This window comes from Gymnoscopelus microlampas, assembly GCF_963454915.1.
Source record: "Gymnoscopelus microlampas genome assembly, chromosome: 1".
Lineage (NCBI taxonomy): Eukaryota > Metazoa > Chordata > Actinopteri > Myctophiformes > Myctophidae > Gymnoscopelus > Gymnoscopelus microlampas.
This window is the reverse complement of record NC_139962.1, coordinates 20,435,765-20,463,165: the sequence shown is the minus strand read 5'-3', so window position 1 is coordinate 20,463,165 and position 27,401 is coordinate 20,435,765. Positions and strand designations below refer to the sequence as shown.

At 40.3% G+C, this 27,401-nt stretch overlaps 1 protein-coding gene across 5 annotated transcripts in view; it reads right to left on the bottom strand.

Moving 5' to 3' along the window:
- Positions 1 to 27,401, bottom strand: part of LOC311051638 (LIM domain only protein 7-like) — a 27,422-nt gene continuing 21 nt past the window's right edge. The window contains exons 1-30 of one of the 5 annotated variants that reach the window (XM_084066218.1): positions 27,180 to 27,401; positions 23,467 to 23,537; positions 23,289 to 23,358; positions 21,753 to 21,859; positions 20,621 to 20,651; positions 19,733 to 19,846; positions 19,493 to 19,643; positions 18,545 to 18,695; positions 13,914 to 13,961; positions 13,012 to 13,180; positions 12,765 to 12,913; positions 12,318 to 12,483; positions 10,901 to 11,503; positions 9,993 to 10,055; positions 9,524 to 9,638; positions 8,398 to 8,559; positions 7,083 to 7,252; positions 6,928 to 6,985; positions 6,758 to 6,817; positions 6,104 to 6,129; positions 5,847 to 5,948; positions 5,510 to 5,599; positions 4,819 to 5,006; positions 4,325 to 4,369; positions 4,000 to 4,052; positions 3,441 to 3,612; positions 3,013 to 3,234; positions 2,438 to 2,546; positions 1,897 to 1,999; positions 1 to 827 (exon numbers count right to left, since the gene is read on the bottom strand). The exon at positions 27,180 to 27,401 is cut by the window's right edge and continues 21 nt beyond it. In XM_084066218.1, the coding sequence (XP_083922344.1) occupies positions 805 to 827; positions 1,897 to 1,999; positions 2,438 to 2,546; positions 3,013 to 3,234; positions 3,441 to 3,612; positions 4,000 to 4,052; positions 4,325 to 4,369; positions 4,819 to 5,006; positions 5,510 to 5,599; positions 5,847 to 5,948; positions 6,104 to 6,129; positions 6,758 to 6,817; positions 6,928 to 6,985; positions 7,083 to 7,252; positions 8,398 to 8,559; positions 9,524 to 9,638; positions 9,993 to 10,055; positions 10,901 to 11,503; positions 12,318 to 12,483; positions 12,765 to 12,913; positions 13,012 to 13,180; positions 13,914 to 13,961; positions 18,545 to 18,695; positions 19,493 to 19,643; positions 19,733 to 19,846; positions 20,621 to 20,651; positions 21,753 to 21,859; positions 23,289 to 23,358; positions 23,467 to 23,537; positions 27,180 to 27,248 (3,660 nt within the window). In that variant the 5' untranslated portion in view covers positions 27,249 to 27,401 and the 3' untranslated portion in view covers positions 1 to 804. The remainder of the gene's footprint in view (positions 828 to 1,896; positions 2,000 to 2,437; positions 2,547 to 3,012; positions 3,235 to 3,440; positions 3,613 to 3,999; positions 4,053 to 4,324; positions 4,370 to 4,818; positions 5,007 to 5,509; positions 5,600 to 5,846; positions 5,949 to 6,103; positions 6,130 to 6,757; positions 6,818 to 6,927; positions 6,986 to 7,082; positions 7,253 to 8,397; positions 8,560 to 9,523; positions 9,639 to 9,992; positions 10,056 to 10,900; positions 11,504 to 12,317; positions 12,484 to 12,764; positions 12,914 to 13,011; positions 13,181 to 13,913; positions 13,962 to 18,544; positions 18,696 to 19,492; positions 19,644 to 19,732; positions 19,847 to 20,620; positions 20,652 to 21,752; positions 21,860 to 23,288; positions 23,359 to 23,466; positions 23,538 to 27,179) is intronic. The other 4 variants (XM_084066222.1, XM_084066219.1, XM_084066221.1 and 1 more) reach the window with 4 other exon arrangements.

The following is a 27,401-nucleotide window of genomic DNA, read 5'->3' as shown; positions in this document are numbered from 1 at the left end:
TATATATTTATTTGCAAACAACAAGTTCAAACATCTAGTTCATGATCATTTCTTAGTTAAGATACCTCCAGTTATTTAATGAGAAACACATACTCCAGTTATCTAATGAGAAACACATAATGTACCTGATTTAAGTCCAAGTGTACTCAGTGGTTTGTAATAGAGATAAGTGCCTTAATACAAATTAAAAAGTGCCTTTATACAATTCCCCTTTATTACAGGTTCCATTACTAGTCTCTCAACACAATGATATACAGTATCTCTAAGGAAAAAGAGAATCACAACAGCCCCAGTTAACAATACAACAACTGTAATAAGTCAACACCAACATCTAAATAACATTTAACAAGCACTAACATCATTTTATTTCAAATACTAATTCAAATCAATCATTAGATGTTTAGTGCAGTTATTAGACACAACTATAAAACGAGTGAGAGTTAAAATAAGGCCATCAAGAATCTACATTGCCCATGGGTCCACATAGATTGAAATAGTTTATCTCACTGCATAGATTTAAATGATTTCAGTAAATTTCAGTATCACATTGAATATGGTCACTGTCGGGGAGAAACCTTGTAGCCCATCTCCATTTTAAAATGTTATGTATATTTGGTAAATGAATGCCCAACTTCGTCATACAAAAATGTAGCAGATCTGACGATATTGAGAATTCACATTGCATAGATTTAAATGAGTTTCAGTCTATAGTATTTGTGTAGTGGTTAGTTTTCATTAGAGCTGTATGAAGCAATGTGTCTTGAAGTTGGCTTTTATTCCTCAATGAGCTGCAATGCAATCTGGTCACATGGAGGGGGCAGAGCCATCTACAAAAAAAAAACGTGTTGAAAAACATGATTTACAGAATTTGTCTATGCTCGACATTCCCTTGGATTAAAGCAAAATAAAATCTCACGACTGAAAGAATGTGTGAAAGTGAATGTGTAAGTGTGAAAGGAGCCCTCCCCACACTAGCGTTTCCTAAACAATTAACACAATATGTAAAATGAATCTCGATTATGTTTTAGTAATGTTCCTGCTGTTATACGTACTAGACCATGCCCGTAGGGGGATATGAGCACCCAAGCCCCGGTGAAGGGCGCAGGCGAAAGTACAGACCTTGCTGCTTGTTTCTCGCGCGAAACCTGGCAACGTCATCTCCCATTGTTTGACACATAATGGCTAATAAAAAGCTGAGATTTGATGGAATTGAGAAACGGGCTTCGCAGTTAAGTTCAGATGGTAATGGTCAATGGCTGTGTGCAAAATCAGATGAAGTGCTCCAGCCAGTGAGGAGAAACGGCATACAGACCAACCAACCAACCAACCGAGGCCACAGAGGTTAGTCAAATTATAGTTAGATTGCCAACCAGGTGAATAAATCACAGATTGAGGCTTTAACCTTTTATGACATATCCGAGACCATTAGGGTTTTATGGAAAATGCTTCTAAACATTTTGCTAGTTTGACCACTTCAAATGCTCCAATCTTTGAAATTATTAACAGAAATTAGCCGATCTACAAGCTCTCAATGCGTCGAGAGAGCTTGTAGATTGGCTAATTTCACTGCGCAACATGCTTCCATAGAAGACATGCTGGCCTCTATGGATCCAAGACTTGGAAATCCAAAATCCAAGTCTTTTGGATTTCAGTCCAAAAGACTGAAATCAGCCGTGGCGTCTGAGAACTTTAATTCATGTATTCCAGCTATATTCAGACGTTTGACGTAGGACGTGCTATGACCCGGAGCAACTAATAGAGATGGCGCATCAAACGTTGACAGCCAAAGTACAAACATGATAAAATTGAGTGAACGATGAGAGGATAGGAAAAGCTGTGGAGGTGGTGGAGGAGGAGGAGGTGTAATGTGTTAATGAGACAACACATCAAACTCACATTTGAGCTGGATGTAGCACAGGTCACAGTATGGCTTCCTGTTTCGGAGTCGAACCTGGGATCCTGCCTCTGTTCCTCCCAGATGTTGGCCACATTCCACACACTGGGGTGGGGGGGGTTATTTGACAATATGTAGAAAGAAGTTCAGCTGACGCAGATTTCAGACAATCATCAACACCTCAGCGAAGCACTGAATAGCCTTCACTGTTCTGTAAAGAAAGAAGTCTACAACTATCCATCAATACTAATCGACCCCAGTACAGCTAAATGTGGAGATCAGAGTCCAGTGACAAATCCACATAACAGTGAACATTTAAACGCAAAAGTCAAGCTTCCTCTACAACGTCAGCCCTTAAAACAGAAAGGAGAGGTAGAAAGATCCCACAGAACTGAAAGACTACTTACTGAGAAAGGAAGAGTTGAAGTGAAGGAAAGGGAGTCTCAGAGAAATGTGCGCTTATACATCTTAGTGAGGTAAGAGCAGCAGCCTTTAGGATCTAGCCAACATACTGCACAGAGTAACCCATCTGTGACCTCTCACCTGGAAGCAGGTCAAGTGGAAACAGAGGCCAAGGGTCTCGATGACCATGGCTGCCCCCCTACCCAGGACATGCTCACACACACAGCAAATCCTTCTGCCACTCACCAACCTGTGCAGGACATGTCATTGTTAAGGCCAACACTACCCAAAACATATCAAAGTAGTAGAGCTAGAAGAATATATCGTTTTGGTTGATATATCCGTCATTATTTGACTTTTTTGACACCATTGTGTCTGTGATTATGCAGCTGATTTTTAACCAACTTTCTACTTTGAGTCCCTATTGTGTCCATGTCAATATACGGTAGGTGAGCATTTTCAAATGTTTTCAAAAGTTGACCCCCCCCCACACACACTTTGATTCAATCACATTTTTTGTCAAATGGATTAGAATTGATTTAGTCCCTTTTAACAAAATATAGTTGAAATGTCGATCATTGGTAGTCTACGACTCTCCAAAATTGGGTCCTAATCTAGGCCGAAAAATCTTGTGTCAGGCTCCACAAAGAAATGCCACACGAAAAAAACACAACATGCGCACAATGTAAAAGACCAGACTGATTCACCTACAGTACCTGGTGCCTTGCTGAGAACTGGGCAGGGATTGGGCAGATGGCTCATCTCTCATGGTACAAGACGGTAGTCTCTGGGTCATCTCCGTCCCCAGGCTGTAGCGTGATGCACAGTTAGTGGTAGGGCCACAGTGACCAGCTGCTGACTGGGGACGTGCACAACTGGCTGAGGTGGAACCTGGGGACTGACGCCAGGTAGTGGGGATGTTATCCAGGGAATCAGACCTGATGAGACAACGTAAAGTCTAAATGTTTGTCTGTCTTGCTTACAAAGAATAAAGCTATGAGAGGCACTGCTTAAGCACTTTGAACCAGGTGGACAATTTCAAACATTTCCCCTTAATTTCCAAAATGTCAAAACTTTCAAAAAATATTTATAGGGCTATAGGTGGTTATTGGTTAAGCTGATCAAAACTCAGAATGCTGCCCACCTCCTCAGTGGAACTCCAACATTGACAGGCTCCTTGCATGCAGAGGTGCTGCGTTGGCGTATCCAACTGTTGTCATTTAGAAGCTGAGTTCTCTTCCTCATTTCCGCCAAGATCTGCTGCCTCTCTTTCTCTGCCTTTGACAAAGTCTGCCCTTTCCTTTTCCTCTGATCTCCTGGACCAGTCACACCACAAGATTAACATTGAGACATCACAAAAGACAACAACATTATACCAGGGAAGGTAAAGAGAAGTCCAATGCGTCTGTCCCCAGCAGAAGGGCTCTCAACAGGGACAACTTGCATCAGAGAAAATAATACCTGGGCACTTCATAAGAGACTAGAGTCAAACAGGGCTGTTTGACTCTGAGGAAGACTAAAGTCGAAACGTTAGTCACCCCTGCAAAATAATGAAAAAAACGGGCAGACCAGTCGAGTGCTCCAGTATATTTTATTTGGGTAGTCTCTTCTGAAGTGCCCAGGTATTATTATTTTCTCTGATTATACCAGGGAATATTGTACCTAGAATTAAAACACGTTTTTTTCCTCCTGTGTAGACTAACCTTTTGCCTGCTTGGGGAGGCCACCTAATGTTGGAGTAGACTTTGACTTTCCCCTGTGAGGAGAGACAGCTATGAAATTATTTATATTATGTATACCGTTTTCCCTATGGAGATTTATTGCATCAGAAGAGTGAAATGACAAATAGCATCTAAGTCAGACAGAACTATATTATGGGTGAGGTAAACTTGTTATCCTGCATTGAGGTAATTTAAAAAAATTGTACATGGCAATAAGCAGTTGACTGTATAGGACATTTACAGCCAGATCTCTACATTTAAAGGGGTTATGACATAAAAAGCCAAAGTGTGCCAAGCATGCACTGACCTGTCAGCAGCAGACAGCTGCACAAAGTCACAGGAGTCTTCAGCCCTGAGAAGCAGCATCAGCAGCAATTAGACCCAGCCAAGGAAGCAGAAGGAGCAGCAATGTAGGAGGGTTGAACTGCCACCATTTTACCAAATCACACATTTAACCCATTCAATCTGGGAACGCATCTACAAAGGCCTTCTAAATCCTAACAGTTAAAAAAAATATATGTTGCTCTATGAGTGGTGCTCAAACCTTTTCATGTCAAGGACCACCAGAATGTTATGTATTTGGCCACGGACTCTCATCTAAAAATATTTTGTTACACCTTCCCCCCAGAAGCAAAGATTTGAATTACAAATAGCCAAAGAAATCTTAAAATGACAGATGCGTTCCCGGTTTTAATGGCATAAATGTGAAGCACTGCTGAGTGTGCTTCAAGTGCCATGATTGCACTCAAGAGAGCAAGCAACAGCAGCATGCTCATCACATCAAAACAAAAGGTTGTTTACCACTGTCGTTCTGCCAGCTTGTCATTTTGTTTTCCTTGCTCATCCTTCTGGGGTTTTGAAACTGGATTGTTAAACTTCGACCACTCCTTGTCAGTGCTGTGCTCAACGTCCTTGTTGTGACTGGTCACTCCATTCACAGGGGGGCGGGTTAACATGGGGCTTACACGGCAGGTTAACTCACAAGAGCTCTGTTCCAAAAAAAAATTAAGTAAACACATTTACTATACAAACATCATCCAACGGTGACTCCTAACATCTGCTCCGTAACCAGCCTTGGGAATATGGTTTCTAGCTGAATTTAATTTAGGAAAATAATATTTTACAAAATGACTACTAGCTTGTGAATTTGTATTGTATTGTGAATTTGTACTTCCATGTACTGATGTTCTCATGTCTTACTAAATAAAGTACATCAATCAATCAATCACCTGCTACATAATGAATAGAGTTCATTATAATCTAAATCAAATAAAAAAAAGATCAACAATATTTTCAGATGGGTGAGTCAACTGCATTGTGGGAACGATGGCATGAAAAAGGCAAAAAAATATAATCCCTACTTTTGAGAGATGTTTTTATTTTCTTAAATGAATTCAGTGACATTCAGTGTATGCTGCATTGGGAATGTAATCAATTAAGATGAGGTCAGTGATTTGATGATGATTTTGACCCTTTAGCTACACATGTTTACCTCTGGTCTCTTGTATTCTCCTCCCATAGCATCCTGTTGTGCCCTCTGCCACTCTGCATCCAGCCTCTCCTGATCACGCTGGTACTGCTCCTACACACGCACCAAATAAGACATGAGCAGGTTACAACTAAATGCATTTGAATCTACAGTTTTATGAAATGTACCATGTATTCTTTCAGTAAGCAAACTGCTATGCATTGTGCTAAGCTTATGCTTTCTAAATACCCACACCAAAGATACATATGATCTATTATTGGTTCCTCTGGGCTCAAAGTCTTCAAATTCTGGGCTCTGTGCAAAGTGAGTTGAGAACCAGTGTGCTAGTTATTATTCTGACCTGTAGGAGGCGCTCTTGTTCCTCCTGCCACCTCTCCTGGCGCCTGCGGTCTCCTTCAAGGTCCCAGCTGGATGAGGAGGGATTAAGAGATGGCACCTGCAGCTGGTGGTGCAAAAATACAAGCTCAAATACAACTGCAATGTAATAAATTATGACATATTCACCCCCCCCCCCCCCCCCCCCCCGCACACACACACACACACACACACACACACACACACACACACACACTTCTGATCTAAATGACAACTGCTTACATCTGATATTGCAGATTCTGATCCTCCTGCAGTAGAAACACAATGGAAAACACAATGGTCAGAAAAGAAACGCTGTTAAAGTTGCAATAATAATATGTTTGTCACCTCCAATACAGATAAAAGGGCACTGCACGACAAACATGCTCAAAGCGGTTACAACAAAAGGTTGAATTTGTGTTACAAGTCAATCAAAAAAGGTAATCGCATGCAATATCATGCACAATTCCCTAAATTAAATACACACACAGCTGCAATGTTCAGTTGCTTGCAAAAAGTAGCCATTTCAGGGCTAGAAACTGTATATATCTAGCATGCTGCTTAAAATGCACACCACACAATTACTGTACCACATAGGTAAACCCATGAGCTGACCCCTTGACAACCTGAAGAGAGAGGTCAGATGTGTATAAGTTGTATTCCTACCTTTCGGTTGTTTCTTTTTCCATTTTATTTTCTATTGTCTCATCACAGACATGAACAGTCCTTTGCTTTTCATTACCAATTGCTATTGGATTCCTGACTGGAGTCTATCTTTGTTACCCTCAAAGGATTTATTAACCTTGCATTCTCATTTACCATCCCTCCATTTTCTGACAAGCCAAGCACCTGCCACCAAAAGCTCCAACAACAAGCTGCAATTCAAGCTAGTTTTACCTTTCAGTGTGAAAAAGTCTGCTCTCCTTTGCCAGTTTGTCAACCTAATATGTCCATAATCTGGAGTGTTGTGCAATGAAGGATGAGACAAGTTTAAGCATACTATACAAAATAATTACTAGCCAGAAACCCAACTCGTGTTTTAAACCCAGAGTTATGTTTGATATTACCTTTACTTCTGTTAGTCATGCCATTAAAGTCTCCATCCACTTCTTTACATGCCATCCCCTGGGAAATTAACCAAAATTAACCCTTTACCAGTACCACATCAGCCATGTCAATGTATTCTTAGTATTTATTTTGAATGTAAAATATTGGAGCTCACATTGACTGCCTGTCCATTTTGTTGGGAAGATTTGGTGGTAGGGGCTTCTGTGGAGACAGCGGTTTGGTGATCAGGTCGACCAATCAGCATGGGCACTGCAGCTGTCAAATTGAGCGTTTTTCTGCTCTGACACATCTGGTTGGGATGACCTGCACCATTTGTGCCCCAGTCTGTTGATACAAACCAGCCATCAGAAACATTGGTTAGATGTACTCACTACACTTATATCATTTATGACTACATTTAGCATGTGACCACATGGTAAACCTCCACCCCTGCTCCTTAAAGGGATTGTAGGCAAGTTCAGAGATAAAAAAAGAAAAAAACTGTTGTCAAACACCGGCCCTCCAGCAGTTAGTTTCCCCGACCACCAGGGGGTGACGCATAGGGACTTCTGAACGGGCCATGCCGAAAATAGGTAGCTTTATTCGGATACAATGCGTGCCACTGCCCGCCCCTGCCGGTTCTCTGAATTTGTATTTTTAAATAGGCTCTTAAATTGATAAATTGACCACATATATGAAGTTAAACAACTACATTCTATCCAAACGCTATCTTTAAAGTAAATTCTGTGCCTCAAAAAAGAAGTTTGAGAGCGTTTTACGTCCCGGATACCTGGATGTCAAAACATAAATAGTAGGGAAAATACGGATTTCAGAAAGAGGACTGTGTTTCAATGCAGGAACACACCCCAGCATCATTATATAGTGGCTGATAGAGGGGAAAAATGCAAAATATATATATATATATATATATAAATATTTTTTAATGTTACCTAGAATCCCTTTAAGGCAGGGTTCCCATACATTTTTATCAATGAATTTCCAAAACTTTTCCAGAATATTTAACCCAATTTCCAGGCCTATATAACAATCATTCAGCGCAATAATGAGTCTCTTACTCCTGCTATGAGCAATGCCCAAAGTAGAAAAAAAAAGACTAAAGAGTAGCAAAAATAAAGCATAGAATGGGATAATTCCATAAAAAATGTCGTGCCAAATTTACTAACTACGCATCACGCTAAACTTTTCGTGTAATGTTATACATGTGTTGGAAAGAGTTTTTTATTAACAAAATCAATAGCCCAAAACAATGCATAGCCAAATATTTTTTCGAGGACCCTTGATAAATTCCAAACCTTTTCCAGGACTGGAACAGTTTTTTTCTAATTTCAAAATATTTCCAGGAATTTCATGACCGTTAGAACCTGTAAAGGAGTTTCTTAGAAGTTGATTTACCAAATACAATGAGCACACAACTTCAGGAAGTAGGAAGAGGGAAAAAAAGCACCATTCGCCCTGGATTGTTCCCTCACCCTTGTTGCCGTAGCGCCGAATTTCCATATTAAGATTGCCGATTTGCAAGGCAGAAGTCATGGTGTCCTTCCACTGGTCGTAGCTCATCTGTGTTACTGTGATCCCATTAACATCCACAATCTCATCCCCGACACAAAGCGGGCAAAAGTCGGCTGGGCTGCCTGAGGACGAAATAACATCTTGAGGAATTGTTCAACAGAAACAGAGGACAAGGCCACAGAGTTGAGGACTTGGCTGCTGATTACAAATTAAGAACTATAGGTCAGTAAGGCAAGACTGTTTGGCAGCGTAATGCTGAATACGTAAGTCACACTTCTCACTTCTCTTGTCAAACATTCATGACATGAAGGGCTGTCCACACCAAACACTACAACCATCTCCTTCACCAGGGTCGTCGTTATAGTTGTGGCGTTGACTCTGCCATCCACTTGAGTTAGAATGATTTTTAAAGCACATTTATAGTTAATAGTGCTGGGTGTGGACGGCCCTTCACCTACATCACTGGATAGGTTTTGCACTTCTGTTTAATTTTTGATTCATATAACCATTTACATATTGTTGCTGTCAGGCAAAAAGCTTGTATCTCCATATTTCAGATTCTCTTTTTTCCCCCCCGTAAACTAATGGCCTACTTCGTCGTACAGGAGTGTCGTGCAATAGTAGTGAAAATTGCCGATCTACAAGATCATAACTTGTCGCGATGTGACACGACTAAATAATAACTAACTTTTTATCCATCGGAAAACAGGTTATTTTTTCCATTTCCTGAAAAGTAAAGGCTTTGGACACAAGATTTCCACCGGCAATGACAATATGCTGAGAGGGTAGTTTAATGTAAGGAGCATTTCACAACGCAGTTTAGTTTTTGTAGGTCACTCCTACAAACTGTACAGTTTCCAAAGCATCATCTTTAATTATTTGCACAAACAATAGACATTCGATACTGTATCAAAGAACGGTTGCATTCCTATCAGGCCCAGTGAATTCTACATGTTATCAGATTACATGGTGTTTATACAAAGGCCTTGTTCAGATGAAAAGAGGCATTTGATACTATGTCCCTAACAATAACAACAACATGTCAAGTACTACGCCAGGCTAGAGTTGAACACAGAAGAGTCTTACCGGGTTGAACGAATTTAACTCTTGCACCAGTGGAGTCCCAATGAGTCTGGAAACCAAAGTCAGGTCTGCTGTTAGGTTTAAGACTCAGACTCACCCTCATGTCACTGAAATGCACCTAGGAGGAAACACACACACACACACACACACACACACACACACACACACACACACACACACACACACACACACACACACACACACACACACACACACACACACACACACACACACACACACACACACACACACACACACACACACACACACACGTAAAGGTGACACCTCATGATCCAATGTCTTGTGCTTCCTGGAGGAAACCAGAGCCGTTGATGGCACACTACAAGCGTATAGGCAGGGATAAAATGTGTACATTTTAAATGAGATACCTTGAGAAGGGCCAACAATTTTAGGGGACACTGGTAAATAAAATGCCTCATGTCAAATAAAGAGAAGTAAAAAGCAACCATACCTCAGAGGGCTCAGCGTGTGGATTAGTATGCTGTTTCCACAGAAGGTCCTCATTGTCATTTACCTGGGGAATTATTCAAACACTGTGTGCTCAGTATGGATAATGCACTGAAACATCTGTAGGACAAATTCAGGTTTGCAAGTACAGTACTTGTTCTGTGAGGACATCTTTTTCCTATATTGCCCAACATGCAACATAATAAAAATAGGAATGCTATTATTATAGATTTAAACATCTACTACAAATACAATTTAATTATCAACACCCTGTCCTTTCTTAAATTATGCATTTTTATTGCATTTCTGTGGTCAACCTAAGTGCATGTGGGTGAGAGTGACACTTTGTGAGCTTGTAGTACTGTAAGTCAACACTAGTCACCCAATGATGCAGCAGCAGTTCCATTATTAATAGGAAAGGGGATCATAGAAAACTTGCTGTAGGTAACACAAGATGTGTCACACAAATGCCCTCTTTTACACCAACACTTTGGTAAATTTAACCCATTAAAACCGGGAATGCATCTGTGTAACAACTTAAACCATGATGTTATACTCTGGCTATTTCTTTTTAAATTATGAAAATTTTGAGCAAATCTTTTAACACAAACATTTTTAACTCAAAACTTTGCTTCTGGGGATTCTACAAATGTCTTTCTCTGTTTTTTTCCTGGATAAACTTATGTTGCTATAATATCAGTGATTCTCAAACCTTTTCATGTGAAGGACCACCCAAAATTATATGTATTTCACGGCACTCGCGCTATGAGCTTCTATATCTGCTATTTTTGAATAGCCAAATAAATCTAAAATGACACAAATGCGTTCCCGGATTGAATGGGTTAAGGTGAACAGCAAGTGTGAGCATGCTGGGTGCACAGTGGCCATTGTGACAATTCAAGCTCAACTCACGTTACACAGTCTGGGCAATGAAGACACTCTGGAGGGCTTGGTTCCAAAAGGTCTGGCGGTGATGGCAGAAGACAGCCGTGTGGAGCCCTCAGACCGCCTGAAACCTCGAGGCAGGCTGGCTGAGCCCGACCCGGACACAGATCTGGAGCTATACCTGTAGAGGTTGGTGGCCTGCTGGCCTCTGCCTGGTCTGCCGGATATTTGCTGGGCCTCCTCCTGGTATTGATGCTTCTTTACATTCCTCTCGGTCAGAGGATCCACTGCTGGCTGGTCAACTGGACTGGTTAAGTCGTGACCGCTGGATGAGAGTTCCTGGTGACTCGAACTGTAGTTTGTAATTGATATAGGCCCATTTGTAACTGCTGCTGTGGGGGCATCGGTGAGAGTAGTTGCAGGGTTGTTTGGCATCAATGTTATAGTTAGAGAAGAGATCTGGTTTGGAAGCTCCAGTCCTGCCTGGGCCATCACTTGTGTCTGTGAGCTGAAAGGGCACTCCAAAGAAGGGGTTGTGACTCCTGCTGCATCTGAGCCAAGGGAGGCAGAACGGATGCCCTCTACTAAGATGGTGGGATCAGAGGCAGGCATGGCTCCAATAGAAGGTCCCTGGGTATATTATTTGACAGATGTTAGCCAGTTGTATAGAGCAAATAGTGTAAACCGTTTGGCCTGAGACAGCTTTAACCACTAGACCCTATATGAGGGTGACCATAATTCAACCCCTCAAACCGGGACCCTTAAATCAATGCGTGCGTTCGCCGTGCACGCCCATTCATTCACGTGCATATGTATACGCACCATAGGTGTTGCATACAGGCAACGACTGATTGACAAACATCAGCCTCAGTGTTGAATTCAGACACGCAATGCATTTGTTCATGTTTTCTGATTGGTTAGGTGAGCATGTTTACATGAAAACAACATGATAAACATCTATGCAACCACTGAAAACAAGTATTATTCTAATTCTGTCTAAAACCTGGGACAATGTTGTAGTGAATGTTGAAAACCGGGACATAGTGTTTTAGAGAACCGGGACATCTGGTCACCCTACCCTATATTATATATACACAGCTCGCAACGTGTCCTGACTCCCGACACATTGCAAGCTTGCAGATCTGCTATTTTTGAAGTTTGTGAATTTATTTTAACAGTTGACAATTTACCTAGATAATGACATGCCCAAAAAAGGGACGCCAGAGTTCAACTGGTTAATAAAACATCATCAAGACAAGGGTTAAACAAGTCAAGAACCTAAGCATTAATGGCCTCCTTCACATTTTCAGCTCAGCACATATAAAAGTATACCGTTTTTAAAAATAAAAATATTCCAGCAGAAACTATCTACCGGTACTATTATTTACAACTACCAAAGACAAGTGTTAATGTGGTTAAAGCAGTACAGAACTGTGTAACTCACCTGCGTGTGGGCCTGGGCACTGGGGCTGAAGGGGGCCTCGGTGGCGTAGCTGCGGGCCAAGAGAGCTCGGGTGCGGGGTCGTAGATCAGAGTGAGACTGCTTTGATGTAGGAGAGGTGGAGTAAAAGGAGTTGGCAGGGTTGCTGCTGCCTGATGACTGCTGGTCCCTGGGGAATTGGACATGAATTGAAAGCCGATAAGGAAGAAAGAATGGACACAAGAGCAGAGATAAATGGGAGGGGGTGATTGTGTCAAATTACACTTTACCAAAATATACTGCAGGATCCTCAACAGGTAAAACTTAAGTCAGCTGTTTTTAACACTCACATACACTTCATAATATAGCAGTTTGGCAGCTAAAAGATTTCATTATGAAGCCTCATTTATACTCTCAAATAACTGTCTTGAAAGAGGTTGTATGACAAACTATAAATGATCCTTGGCCTACCTCTCTGGCACTCCACACTTATTTCCAGTCTCTGTAAGGCTAGTCACAGCCCCGATGCTCATCTGAGTGATGACATGCTCTCGTTCTTGTGACTTCTTAAAGAAGTCCAAGCTGGTGCTCCTGCGGCGAATCTTCCATTTTGTCAACTCCTAATTAACATAACCACATAAACAACAACAGGTAACTTAAAATCTGTGTAAGCTACTTTGCATTCTGTGTGGAAATAGCTTAAGTGACGTTGACTTACATCCTGCCACTTAACTTCAATGTCCTTGGCCCTGGTACTTCTGCTCCTCTGTGGGGGGTCTTTGTTCCAGTTCCGTGCACTGCCAACCCCTTTACTCACATCATAGGTATTCTCCCCAGAGGCTTTACGCACAGGAGACATCATTGGGATGTCACTCGATGATTTACTCCTGTTGGGATGCAGGGGAGAAGCAAGAGACATAAAACATAAGACATTTGAAAAACAATTGCTCAATAGATACTAGCATAAGCTGTGTGAATTAAGATTTCACTTGCGGTTTAACAGCACCATCCTCTGGGAAGCAAGTTGCATAGCAAGCATAAAGCATGCAGAAATCCTACAGGCCACACACACGGTTGCCCTGCCCACCCACCCTCACACGTTCTACAGTAAAGGCCATGCGCCAGCGCAAACACTATGTACCATGCAGTTATGTTCCCAAGATACTGAAGTATGCATAACGTAAGAGTGATGACGTCCAATAAGTAATATGGCTGTAAGCAAATTCTAATAACCAAGAGCAACATTTAACAGCTAGGCGTCACATCAGAACAGTGACATCATTTGAAGGTAGGTAATGAGGCTAAGAGAGTTTAAACATTGTTGCATCTTAGAATTGTCCGGGCAGTCCTCATGTTGGATAAACAAGGTATAGTGTTAATATCTTGGGTAATAACATAAGGTGGTAGGCTTGATACACATGCAGTACATATAGATTCCTGTTTGGACATGACATATGCAGCTTATGCGACAGAAAAGAAAGTGACAAGCACAGACGCTAACGCCTTTCTCAGCTTCCCACAACCTACTCAGGAATCCTTCTCAATGTCAAGTTGTCCTATGAGAAGGAGACCGAGTTATGAAGAATAAAGCGAAATCTTCAACAATTTGCTCAGACTTACCAAATCCAGCCAGGGTTGACCTGAGCTGGGGTCCCAGGTTTGAATGTTCTACAGAACCAAAGAAACAAACCTTTTGACCAAAAGAGCTATTTGGCAGACATAGCTAAATCGTATCAACTTAGGGAACAGATGCAATACAAGAAAATTAAATTAATCCTTGTTGATAGAAAACATTTAATTCAGTGCAATTCAATATCCCTCTAAAAACGTAACAGGTGTGATGTTGCAAGACAAATAAAATAGGCTTTCATAACACATTCAAGCATGAAGTCACATACAGCACATTAATTTTGTCTGACACTTTATTGACACACTATTTCAAAGCACATGCACTGCTGGTAAACACTTGTGGCAGCACACAGGGAATAATAATCAAATTCTGTTATGACTATCACGTCAAGACACACCATATGAGTCATCTGCTCTGCTATCAGAATGACAGATGACTCAGCAGCATATTATTTGAATACAGCGGATACATGCCATCAGTACCATAAAAAGGTGGCTGTATAAATACCAGATAACACAGCATACAGTGCTTAGGAAAAACATAAGTTCAAACAAACAGAAAGAAGGGAATGGGCAGCTTCGCGTGTACAGTATGAGCATTAGGAAAGAACCTATACCATAAACAACAGTACAATTTGCATGTCTTAGACAAATATCTGTAACATGTTTTATGTACCAATATACTGACATGCTCTGCATAAGAGCAGGGTAGATGTGTAGCAGGAAGGCTGGAGTGAAAAAGAGTGAGGGTCTAATATGGGTGGAAGAGTTAAAATCGTACAACCCAGTCGCTTGCTTAAGACAATTTTCAGGCAGGAAATGCTTTTAGCTGTAAAGCCGTGCTTTTTGGTGAGCGATACAATTCTACGACTAAGTAGGGTGTATGGTTTTTGGGGTAGGGGGGTGCATATTCAAAAACGGACTCTCAGAGTCTGATTAGACACTTGAGATGCTGCAGGAGACAGGTTTCATGCAGCAGTATATGTAGGTGTCACAACCCAGGATTTCATGACTCAGGCTCAGCGATTGATGAATCTGAGGCCTTGAGGCTACAATCAAAGGAAAAATATAACAATTATGAATAGTCAACAAATTACAAAGATCAGCAGTAGAAAGCTTTCAACAAATCCATGCAAAGTGAGAATGTTAGACTGAGCATTCTTGGTTCCCAACTCTTAGTTAACTTGATGTGGATAAGGTGATTGGTGGATTAGTAGCTAAAGCTCAAATTAAAAAGTAATACAAGACGTACAGTACAGCAGAACCAATTATACAGAGCAGGTTCTTGCCGTTTCCAGTGTATATTCAATTACTGCTGGTGTAGCAGCCAGTAATGACTGAGTTTGAGGATTGTTATTGGTTAATGAAGTAGATCTGCTTCCATACTTGCCATTCTTCAACATTGCCTTGCATAGCAGAATACTTGCACACTTTAAGAGTCAACGGACCTCAAGTCAAACAGTTTGCGATACCACGGTCTCTTCTTAGAACCCTGGTAAATCCTCCGCACGCGGACGTCCTCCTCAGGTGTCCAGTGTTGGGGCATATAACGGTCAGAGTTAAGGTTGGTGGATGTCTGATGGTGGCTTAGCTGAACTCTCCGGGTGTACAGGTCATCTAGAACAGGGTCTGCCTCCGTATATTCTTCTTCAGAGTCTTCCTCGCACACAGCTCTCAGGAAAAGCTTGTCATCAATAGGACATTCGGGGAGCGACCGACAGAATTGGGGGTGAAGGGAAGGGGTCGCATCTACCTCGCTGCTGGAAAAAGTGATATATTCATATTGGTTTATTCAAGAATGACGTTAAACCACGCAGACAGAAGTCTCTTTTTCACACCATCTCCATGCAGAGTTAGATAGTGAAAGTAGAGGTCACTCTCAAGATAGCGGCCTTGGTTGCAAACGTTTAGATCAAATGCTTTCTATAGTTACCTATAGAAAAGAACATTAACAGAGCACTGTTATTGGAGTTATGCAAGCTTGTGCCTGACCTACTGTAGGCGTGATGAAATCCTCTAATCCCCTAGACCATTACTGGGGGCTCAGTGCTTAGCCTACTGCCCTGTGGCATTCACTGGGGGATATGCCTGCCACAATTATTACATTACCGCCAAATCGAAATGTTTTGAGATGATCGCGATTATTTAACATAATCGTTTCCATGTTGAAAAATTATGGTTTGAGGTCTCAACACATCACATCGTGACGAGTTGCAAGCCTCTAAATGGTCCATTCCCATATACATACACACACATACATATATATATATAATCTTTTATTTGAATATTTAATTCATTTGTCATATCTGCCCTGTACATCTTGTTTAAAAAGCCTAAAAGCCAAACAGAAATGCAATTTTTATTTAAATTCCAAAATTACAACTAAATCGTTATTTGTATGACATTTAATCGTCAAGTAATATGTCATGACCATGACAACCGTATTGGGGGATTGGTGAACATTACGTACGACCGGCCATGTCATAGCACTCCAGGTCTAGCACCAGCCTATTTGTTTCCTCAGTCGCTGTCAATATGGTAACCACAGGCCAATTGGAGAAAGATCTTGGCAGGAGAAAAGTTAAGGCCAGATGGTCTTCTCTAAGCAAATACAGAGGCAATTAAGCAACAAAATGACAACCGCTTCCCAACAATGAATTTAAACAATAACACTATTTGCATGGTGGTGATCAAAGCTGAGTGCCAAACACACATTCTGGATCTGTTCTTGAGTATTAGTGCAACAATGTCATTAGTGCTAAATAAGTAGTTGTATTAAAGACGTTTCAAGTTATGCAATCATGCCAGTAAAGAAATGGGAAAAACAGAGTAATTGTCTCCGCCAGGCCGAGGGCATGGCGAGAGAGTATGTTTTACCCCCCGTTCGTCCGTGTGTGTGTGTGTGTGTGTGTCCCCGTCCGTGTGTCCGTCTGTGAACAGCTAATCTCCGACACCGTTGGCCCGCTCACTCCGAAACTGTGCACACACACACACACACACACACACACACACACACTCCCTGGATGCCAGAACCTCTGCCCCAATTTTTTCACATAGCCCTGTTATAGCGCCACCAGGGGGCCGATTTGTGCAAAACACTTTTACTCCTACAGATTTTATCCAAACGTCATGCAAATCGGTACACATTATCTCTAGAGTCATGTGATCAACACGGATCTGTCCGATTTTCCATCCTCATTGGCTAAGGTTGGCTTCCAAAGTTTGCAGGATTGGTCCGTTTTGAACAAAATGCCTCAAATCATGAACGCAGCATGCGATTTCCATGAAATTTCACACGCACATTCCCACTAGGCCGAGGAAGAAATGGCACCCTTTTCACATTGGCCTGTTATAGCGCCACCAGCAGGTCTAATCTTAGCAAAACACATTTTTGGAACAAAAGCCTCAAATCATGAATGCAGTGTCTGATTGCCGTGAAAAGCCTAAGAAGAAATGACACCCCTTTCACATTGGCCTATTATAGCGCCACCAGGAGGCCACAATAACGTACCAGACCTGGTGGAGACCTGTGCTCCGAGGAGCACTTTTTCTAGTTTGTTTTAAATCATGGAGAAAAAAAAAAAGATATAAAAAAAAACAAAAAACAGACAGGACTACATGTCCATCAGAATATTCATAAGTTTGTTGAGTTGAAGCTGAAAATAAAGCTACAGTATCAATGGTAACATAAAAAATATATATTCTGAATACATTCTGAATTTCTATTCAAACAGTAAAAGGAGATCTCTGCGGAGCACAGATCAGTTGCTTTTAAAACAAGCGTGTAAATGAACAATTCTTACTTGATTCAATTCTTGTAACTTGTTGGGCTGGGCAGTGCCCTCTTTTTCAGTAGGCTACAGAGGTGCAAAACTCATGGCAAGTTCACCTTCACTTATATTTCACTTCTGCTGAGATTCTTGTCTCTCTACCGTGTCTGTCCCATGAAGTGCTGCAGTCTCTCTGCCCATTTGTGTTGCAGGATATATGCATGCACGAGTGTCATTTGTCACAATGTCTCTGTGTGAGTGGGGATGGACGTACAGTACATGCGTGTGTAATTTATAATTAACCGCAGTTGCTGTGTGTCCGTGTTGGTATTGCATGTCTATGACTGACTGAGGACTTGTGAATCTGGTGCGGAAAAAATAAGCACGGAGCTTGTAACTTTAAACTATAGGTAGAGTAAACTACGTCACCACCCGCACCTGTATGTGTAGCCGATAGAGGAACTGTACAGTATGTGAAGCCAATAGAAGCACTTTGTGTGAATGGGGACATCACAAGCCTCTCCTTCCTATTGTAGTCTTGGGGGACGGTAGTTCTGATGTATTGCATAAAAAATAAATAACAGTTGTCGTTGACGAATTGGAAAAATATTCTGGAAGCGTCTTCCTTGGCCTACTGGCAGCATACACAAAAGTTTGGTACAACTCTTGTGTGCTCTGACGAAATAAACTTAAAGTCACACACATACATGTATAAATATGAAAATAGGTCAATAAATACAATTATTATAACTAGAAACTGAAGAAAATACATAGGCCTCAACAGATTAGGTCAGTTATAGACGATGCACATTAGCAGCACATCTGAAACTGTAGTTGTCATGATAGCTGTACCTAGTGAGAGGGCTAGGGCAGCCCATTTCGTTCTCCTTCCCTCGCTTTCTTCGTAGAAGTGCTGTTGGGATGTAGCCTCTGTTTTTCTGGGCTGAAGGCTGCATGGACTCCATACTGAAACCCTGGTCTGCCTCTGCGTCACTCCCACACCCTGGAGACCACACAGACATGTGGAAGTACACACAAAGAAATGCAAGCGACAGAGCAAAAGTAAAGTCGAAGAACAAGTAGAATAAGGCATGGAGAGCATGAAATGTACAACAAAAAAAAAGAGATGAAGAGCAAATGTAAATGAAGGAAAATATCCAAATATCAGGAGAGGAAAGATATGAACCTTAACTGGACAATCTTCTTACAACCAAGAGTCGCTGTGCCAGTCCCTCTCACCCCACTTTATCACCACTGTGTGGAGCCTGACAGAATCTCTCACTTACGTATACAGAGCACAAACATGAAGGCGTTGTATTCAGAGGAATGACACATTCAGATACAGTATAGGGATAAGGAGATTAGAAGATTCAGAATGATTTAGTATTCAAAAAACGAGCTGTTATTCTAAAACAGTCCAAAACTGTTACTTTTCAGGATTTGTAAAAAGAAAAATAATGTGTGTTCCAATAGAGTCTTTATTTAGTCACAAGCTCTTGTTAATATTTTTAATTAGTTAAATATTCATAAAACCCACAGACAAACCCTGGCATCCTTATTTTAGACGTCCATTTTTTTCAAAAATCACAAAAGTAGCTCTACATGCTCACTATTTTCACTACTTTTATCAGTGAAAATACACGAAGAATACACGAAAATACAAGGTTTCTGCCCGACGGCGACGATATACTAGAGGTAAATACAATCGGCATCATATACTGTGCATGTAGAATTGTGATTAAGAAGTGTACAGAATAATACACCTACTGTAATAGATGGCAAATGTCAAGTAACTTTTACCTTCATTGCCCACGCGAAGGGGTTGCGAATCCAGCGAGTCAACGCTATCCATGGATTCTTGTCTCCTATAGTCTGGTCTCGGGCGCTGCACATCGACTTTCCCTTGGTACCAGAACTCGTATCCACCATCCTTAGCACCCTCGTCTAAAGCCTGCGTAAGGGACGATAAGAGGATCGATGCTCACATAGCCGAGAGCAAGGAACTCACAAATACACACAGAGCCCGTTACATCAACCTACCTTCGACAAGGCTAGGCCTAAGAGCCCCTCAAAAGCCTTGAAGTTAAGATGAGGTCCACTGTAGAACTGGTCCAGCTGAGCTTTCCGTCCCAGCCAGTAGACCGTTATCAGTACCTGACAAAAGAGACAGAGGCTATTCTCAGTGTTTGTGTTTTATTATTTATTTTTTGTTTTGTGATTTGTAGAATAAACTCCTCACTATTATTTTGGCACTGCCTTCTCATTCGTGTTTAAACTAAGTGAATAGTTCTAAAAACGTAGATATCCAAGCTGTACTTCCAGGTAACGGTGAACTCTATGCTATCTTGAAGGTTGCTGCATTACAATGTTGTGGTTTAGGCCTGTTGTAGTGGGGTAGAGTTTAGGCCAGTTGTAGTGGGGTAGAGCTGCACAATGAACATGGTCAGCCAAATTTGATCTTGCACATGATGGTTTAATCAATTTGATACAGGAACATAAGCCAGATCAATACCACTAGTCTGCAGGTGTGGCAGATGGACAGCCACTTTTTTTAATGTGAAAGAAAAGAAAATACTAAATGTTCAAACAACTCTGTCATTTAAATCTCATATCCAATGTCATGATATTTTAGACCATTCTATTTTAGATAAACCAATAAGTCTGTTAAACCAGATTACAATTGTGCGATTGTTTTTTTGTGGTTTAGGGTTAAGGTTACTTCTACTTGCATCATTATCAAAACGATTAGGGAAGCACTGGGGTAATGCACAAGTCCACAAACAGCAAAGATGCACGCCAGTACAAATTGAATCAAAATCTAATTTTCCTAACCTCAATTCAAGGACACAAACTGATCATAAATGTCATTTCTGACTTTAAGCATTAAAACATATAAATGTGTATGCACAAATAAGAGTCATTACTTACGTTTTTGAGTCTTCTACTGCTTTCTTCGCATCTAAAAAGTGAAAGATTGAATAAAATTACCACTGAAATGAGACAGTGAAAATGGTGACCACATCCATATGGACCCTTTTCACAGTAGTAATTTTGAAAGTTTTTTTTTTTGCTTATAAACTGATTATTTCCATTGTAGAATGTTCAGTATGATGGTGGGATTTGCCTTCCACTTGGCTAAATGCTTGCATACTGCCAGTCATAATATTGCCTGAACAGCTCATGTTCATGTTGTTGGCTACATTGTATGTCTGGAACATTCTTTGTTACTCAGCTTTACTTGATGAAGGTCTCAGGACTGAAACATTGTTATCTCTAATAAAAGTTCATACAAGTTTTAAGACTGTGTGTGGGAGTTCTATCTTTTGTTGACTACGGATATTTCCTCCTACGCACCAGTCTACAAGAAACTGAAGGTCTGCATGAGCTTTCGCAGTCAAGAGCCAGGTGAACAAAACGTCATAAGCCCCTAAATAACTAATAAAATTTGAATGACTTATTAACCAAAATAAGTTTTACTCTTATGTACCTGTACACAAGATGTAACAATAAAGTACAACCTTGAACCATAATACATGTCGATGTAGAAATGGTGGGAGGGAGGCAAGTGGCTGGTTTCCCCCATCCTACAGATGTCTAATCTGCCAAGGCACTTAATGTAGAGTTAACTGAGCTACACGCAAGTGGCGGCATTGAGTTACTGTATTCCTTGACAATTAACACTCGCTTTTTGTATGCACATAGGCGTGCTTAAATACAAACACCATCAATATTACCAAATGGATTGCCATTTCACCGTGACATACAATATCATTTTGGATCAAGATAAGTGATCGTGCATCGGTTCTAGCGAGTTAGAGACATCTGTTGCCGGACAGCAAGGGAGGGGTGTAATTTGAATGTACTGTAGCTTGCAGAACCAGGTCCACGTGAGAACTCATGGGACGGATATAAAACAACATTTTCTAATTCAAAAGTTTATTTTCAATATTCAAATTTGGTTTGAATATTCATTGACATCCCTCATATTGTAGATGAGCAGTAAAACATTATCATCTTCTTCAGACACCTACTGTATAGTGTGTACCAAGTCCAGTTATACCTGAGTGTTACACGAGTGGACAGGTCCTGAAGGTCTCCTGGATGAAACAGCTGTGATTCATTCAGTCCTAGCTTTTCACAGGCCTTTAGAAACACACTCACATTATCCTGAGGGTAAGAACAGGTAAAGTAAAACAACTTTTTGAGATGTGACCATTGAAAGAACAACAAGAGAGGCAAGGAAACACAAAGAAGGCATAAGAGTGTAGGGAATTAAGAAGATGGGTTTCCCATCATCCAGTTTTTATGCACGTTTTTCATTTGCACATAAAAGAAAAACCCCAAATGGAATATGGATACATGGTTTTTGCTTAATGCTCACAGTATATGAGATGGAAAAACATTTTCAGAATGAGTTCTGACATGGAGCATTTAACTCACATGACTATCGATTTAGCACAATTATATTTTAGAGCTATATTATAACTAAATATATATACATATAATAGTTTATTTATTTCTACAGTTCTGTAAGTATATTATAAGTAAAAGCCACATCAGTTTTAATACTGTTCCAAATTCAGATAAAATGAAAGAATGCCACCATCCAGGTTCGTGGGCATGTTTCATGAATGAGTTTGAATCTGTGGAACGCTGCCCTGTTAATTGACATCCCCAACTTATTCTGTAGTGATGCTTTTAGTCCTCATATGTAGCAGTTCATAACTGTATCCAACTCTGAGACTGAGGCGACAGTTCGGTCTGAATAAAATCCATATATGGGCATATATTGATGACATCAGGGATCTCTATATATGGGCCAAAGGGCTTGATGCACAGAGTGGGAAGTCTGTCTAATCAGCTGATCTAAAACAAATATTGATAAATTCACAAATCCCCATATATGAAATACCCTGATGGCATCAATATGATGTCATAGTAGTGACGCCATAGAATAGCCTGACTCCATATTTGGGCATGTCTGACATGGAGCTCCATATATGGGCATAAAGAGGACCCAGACAGATAATAAATCTCCATATATATATATATATATATATATATATATATATATATATATATATATATATATATATATATATATATATATATAGGCATAATGGGACCAAGCATTCTCAAATTGCATCGTTCCCGAGTAGGCTGGGCACCGGTCTAGTACGATATAATATCGATAGCAGTGTTGTCCTTTTCATTGTTTTAATCACTTAAGGCTTTTATAATTTCACAAATTGTCAAAATTGTTCAAAAATGGTGAAAAAGGCTGATCTTCAAGCTCACAACGCATCACAATATATTGTGAGCTTGTAGATCAGCCATTTTATTTCAGCCCCACAGTAGCTATTTGTTGTACAATTCCCCCCTTTTATTTTTGGCTCTTCTTACAAATCGAACCATGGATACAACCTAGCAGTTGCAATTATACCGTTTCAGGATCAGTCAACTTGAAAAATCAGTTTGTCTCTCACCAACTTACACAGGAAACCACACAATGCTTTAGACTTCCTTGCTACAAGGTGCTGTCTCAGAGCACACTTGTACAAGACTTTGAGAAAGGCATGCAAGACCCAAAACTCACCAGCCCAGCCATGGTTGTAGAGCGCCTGTTGATTCTATTGATGAGTCCAGGTTTCAATTGGTTTATCAGACTTGGAAAAAAACAAATACATAAGTAAAACAAATCAGGAATTTCATTTCAAGAGCCAAGAAGATGTCATTGTTTTGTACTGTAGATGCAAGAGCTGCATATCACTCACTCGCAAAGTAGGAGTCCATTTTCTAGGGCAGCCCGGAAGTCATTACAGCCAAAAGATGTTTTGGTCACTTCCTAAAACAATATAAACATACATACTATTACTGTATCTGTAACCTATTGCCATGCATGCATCAGTCAGTACATTAAACAGATGTAAGCAACACAGACAGCCATGTTGTTTAAATGGATCTTACAATGAATGTAATCACTTAAATCATAATAAAATAATTAGCAATTAAGACAGTGACCACTCAAAATGGTATGGGGACAAGCATGACCACAAAGACAACAGTTATACTTTAATGAACCTGTACCAGAGTACAGAAAGCATGATTTAAGCATGATAGTATCAAGGACAATGAAACAGGCAAAGGGCTATAAAATGGGAACACAGAAAAAAATGGGTTATTACGGTTCAGCCCTATGACTAAACACTGAGCCCCAACGGCTGATTCTTCTCACTAATTAATCCCCCCAGGAATCCACACAATTGGGCATCAGCCATGGTATGGCTGGTTCTCTGTGGAATCATGCAGAAAATTCAGTCCACATTAATGCAACCCAATACAATTAGGCCTATGTGGACAACCTTGCCCCCCTGACCCCCCCCTTGCAAAACCTAATTTTAATTGGCTATTTCAATAAACAATTGCCCCAGTACAACCACTGATTCTATGGATTACAGCCATATGGTTTAACACAATTGTCAAAGCTCTACAGCCACATTGGTCATTGTCCATCAAGGGAACGTCTTGTACTGGCATAAATAAACATGTGGCACGCCACATGGGGCCACGGGCAGCTCAAATGAAAAACAACTACTGGCAATTAACGAAAGGGCACAGTAAAGAAAAAGTGTCTTCCAGTGAAGTTTAGAGATAGATTTAAATGCTTTTTCTCCTGCCGTCAGACGCAATGCACCTGAAATGATTGTAGCCAGCAATAAGGCTACACAGACATTTTAATATAAAAGTAATTGATATTTGGAGATTTTTTTTACTATGGTTGAGCAGACCCAATAATATGTCTTAAAAAGGCAATTAATACATGCTTTAAATTTGACAGTGCATTGTATGATACCTGTAAACTACATTATAAGCAACATAAAATGGAAGATACAAATTTGCAACCTGGATTCAATTATATGGAGGGAAAATTGAGGAATTTCAGAGTTTAGCTTCCAATATTGTGGCTTAAGGGACAGAGTTTGATATTTAACTGCACTGCAATTCTTAAAATAGACAAGCACAGATTATGATTTGGGTTAATAACTGTTCCATGGTTAACTCTCCCTTGAGCAAACATGACACACAGAGACACACACACACACACACACACACACACAGTTCTTTCTTTCCTAGCTTCACTCATCCTTTCATCTATCATTTCAAGGATACACAAAGGGGTAAAACTGGCATGGGCAGGCTGCCAACAAACCGTTGGCCAGGCTGTCATAACTGTTCACTTGGGCACACAAACTACAACAATGGCCCCATTTAGACTGTTATTTGTCAACATTTCTGTGCTGGCCAAATTCTACAAGTTGTGCTTCATAGATTGTGACTGACGTTCAGAACAACATCCCACACAGCACACAATGTCTATGGATTCAGTACTGAAAAGAACACCAAGTAACGTTAGATGAGCTACATTTGCAACAAGATGTGATGTGATGTGCAGTGCCATGGAACAATACTGACTAAGACTTTAAGTTAAAATGCAGGAAAGGGAACATACTTGAACCGCTGTCTTTAAGGATGTGGATCTTATTTAGAATAAGAACAATTATTATTTGAGTCCATGCGAGATGATGCAACCCATCCATGAGGTAGGGGTGTGTGTGTGTGTGTGTGTGTGTGTGTGTGTGTGTGTGTGTGTGTGTGTGTGTGTGTGTGTGTGTGTGTGTGTGTGTGTGTGTGTGTGTGTGTGTGTGTGTAATCCAGTGCGGCCCTCACATCACTCAGTGATGGATGGACACCATGCAGGTCAGTCACCACAAGTACAGTACATCAAAATGGTGTGCGTCATGTGTACCTATATGGCCCTCTGTTTAGCTCCTATCTGAAGCATTATGAGCACAGCTCAGTCAAATAAGTCCATGCAAATGTGAACACAGGACTTCTTTATGGAAGAAAGCATGGCAAACCCTTTAGTTTTTATCAGTGTACATTTGCATTTTATTGCTATAGTTTTAGACAACCGCTTCAACTGAGGAGGCAAGGATGGAGCAGTGGCTCGCTTTATCACTTGCTATAGCAAAATGCATAAGAGTGCACTTACAAAATAAACCTTTCCTGCACAGGCAGCACAGCCTCACAATTCTCTATCTAAAAAATAAATAACTGAATGAAGTTACATAATGAATGACACTCAGTATGCTAGTAATGGAATATGACTAAATGAAATCAAGGATAACCGTAGCAAGTCTGAAGGGTGACAGGTTAGGTGGGCACCAAAGAGGAGTGGGCACATGGTGTTAAATCAGCTATTTTTTTCCAAAATGTAGAACTAGCCTTGCTTGGATCAAGACTGTTTCTCATAGAGTTCTAATGTATCAGAGTGCAATACACCTCCCAACCAATAAGGTTGCACAGTTGAAAGCATATAGGGAGAAAATGGCCACCATCCCACCAATCGGATTAAAATGCTTTTTATTGAACAATACGGAATATGCAGGTACTTCTGAGGGCCCGTACATAATTGTAACATCCGTGACCATGAGGTATTAAAGCCCTTTATGTTTGAAATCTGAATGTTTAAGTAGATGTTCGGATCCCAAGTGCGAGAGTGCAAAGACTATTTTGAAAACACTCCAAGACTGTCATATAGGCCTAATATACGACAGTCTCGTCGCCTCTATCAAGGCTAGGGCAAGGCTATGATTTACATGCTTAAACATTCGACAATTAAAGTCTAATATTCTACAATTTCTACAAAACCTGTAGGCCTATATCCAGTGGTGGAAAAATATTCTAATGTTTTACTTAAGTAAAAGTATCAATACTGCAATGTAGAAATACTCTGTTACAAGTAAAAGTACAAAAGTATTGGTATCAAAATGTACTTAAAGTACCAAAAGTAGAAAGTACTCATTATGCAGAAATTTGTACCATTTCACAAGTTTTCAAATGTATAAATTTGCAGAAAAATTGTTTGAAAATAGTAGACCTACAAGCTCACAATGCATTGTATTGCAATGCATTGTGAGCTTGTAGATCGGCTATTTTCAAAATGTATATAGAGCTGAAGTGGTTAATGTATGTTTTGTAATAATAATAATAATAATCAAAATGTAAAAAATAACTAGTAACTAAATAATTGTTGTGGAGTAAAAAGTACAATATTTGCCTATGAAATGTAGTGGAGTAGAAGTAAAAGTACTGAAAATTGGAAATACTCCAGTAAAGTACTTCAAAAATTGTACTTGAGTAAATGTACATAGTTACTTGACACCACTGCCTGTAGGCATATGTATATCCAGTCATTTTGGGGCATAAACAAAAAGTTGAAGGGTAAAATTAAGTCTGATAAAGATGTACCATGCATTTTCACATCATGTACTTTATACTTAATCAATATATTTTTATATTTTATATTTTAACATTGTATACAAAATAGGCAATTTCACATCGAGGTTGCCCAGGTGTCCCTATAGTGCCCACCTATCCTGTATCCTCTGAAGTAATCAATGAATCAAAGGGTCACTAAACTTACCTCCATCCAACGCTGAGCCTCGTTGAAGGCATTCACACAGCTGACGCTCGTATGTTCACGCCACTCCATGACAATGTTAAAAACACCTCAACTAGGCTACACGATTCTGAAGTTGACTTTAGACCTACTTAAAACCGTTGTCAACACAGCAAACACAACGCTCAGAACAACAAAACCGTTTAAAACCTATAAAATAGAAAATATTCCGGATTGTGTGTGTTG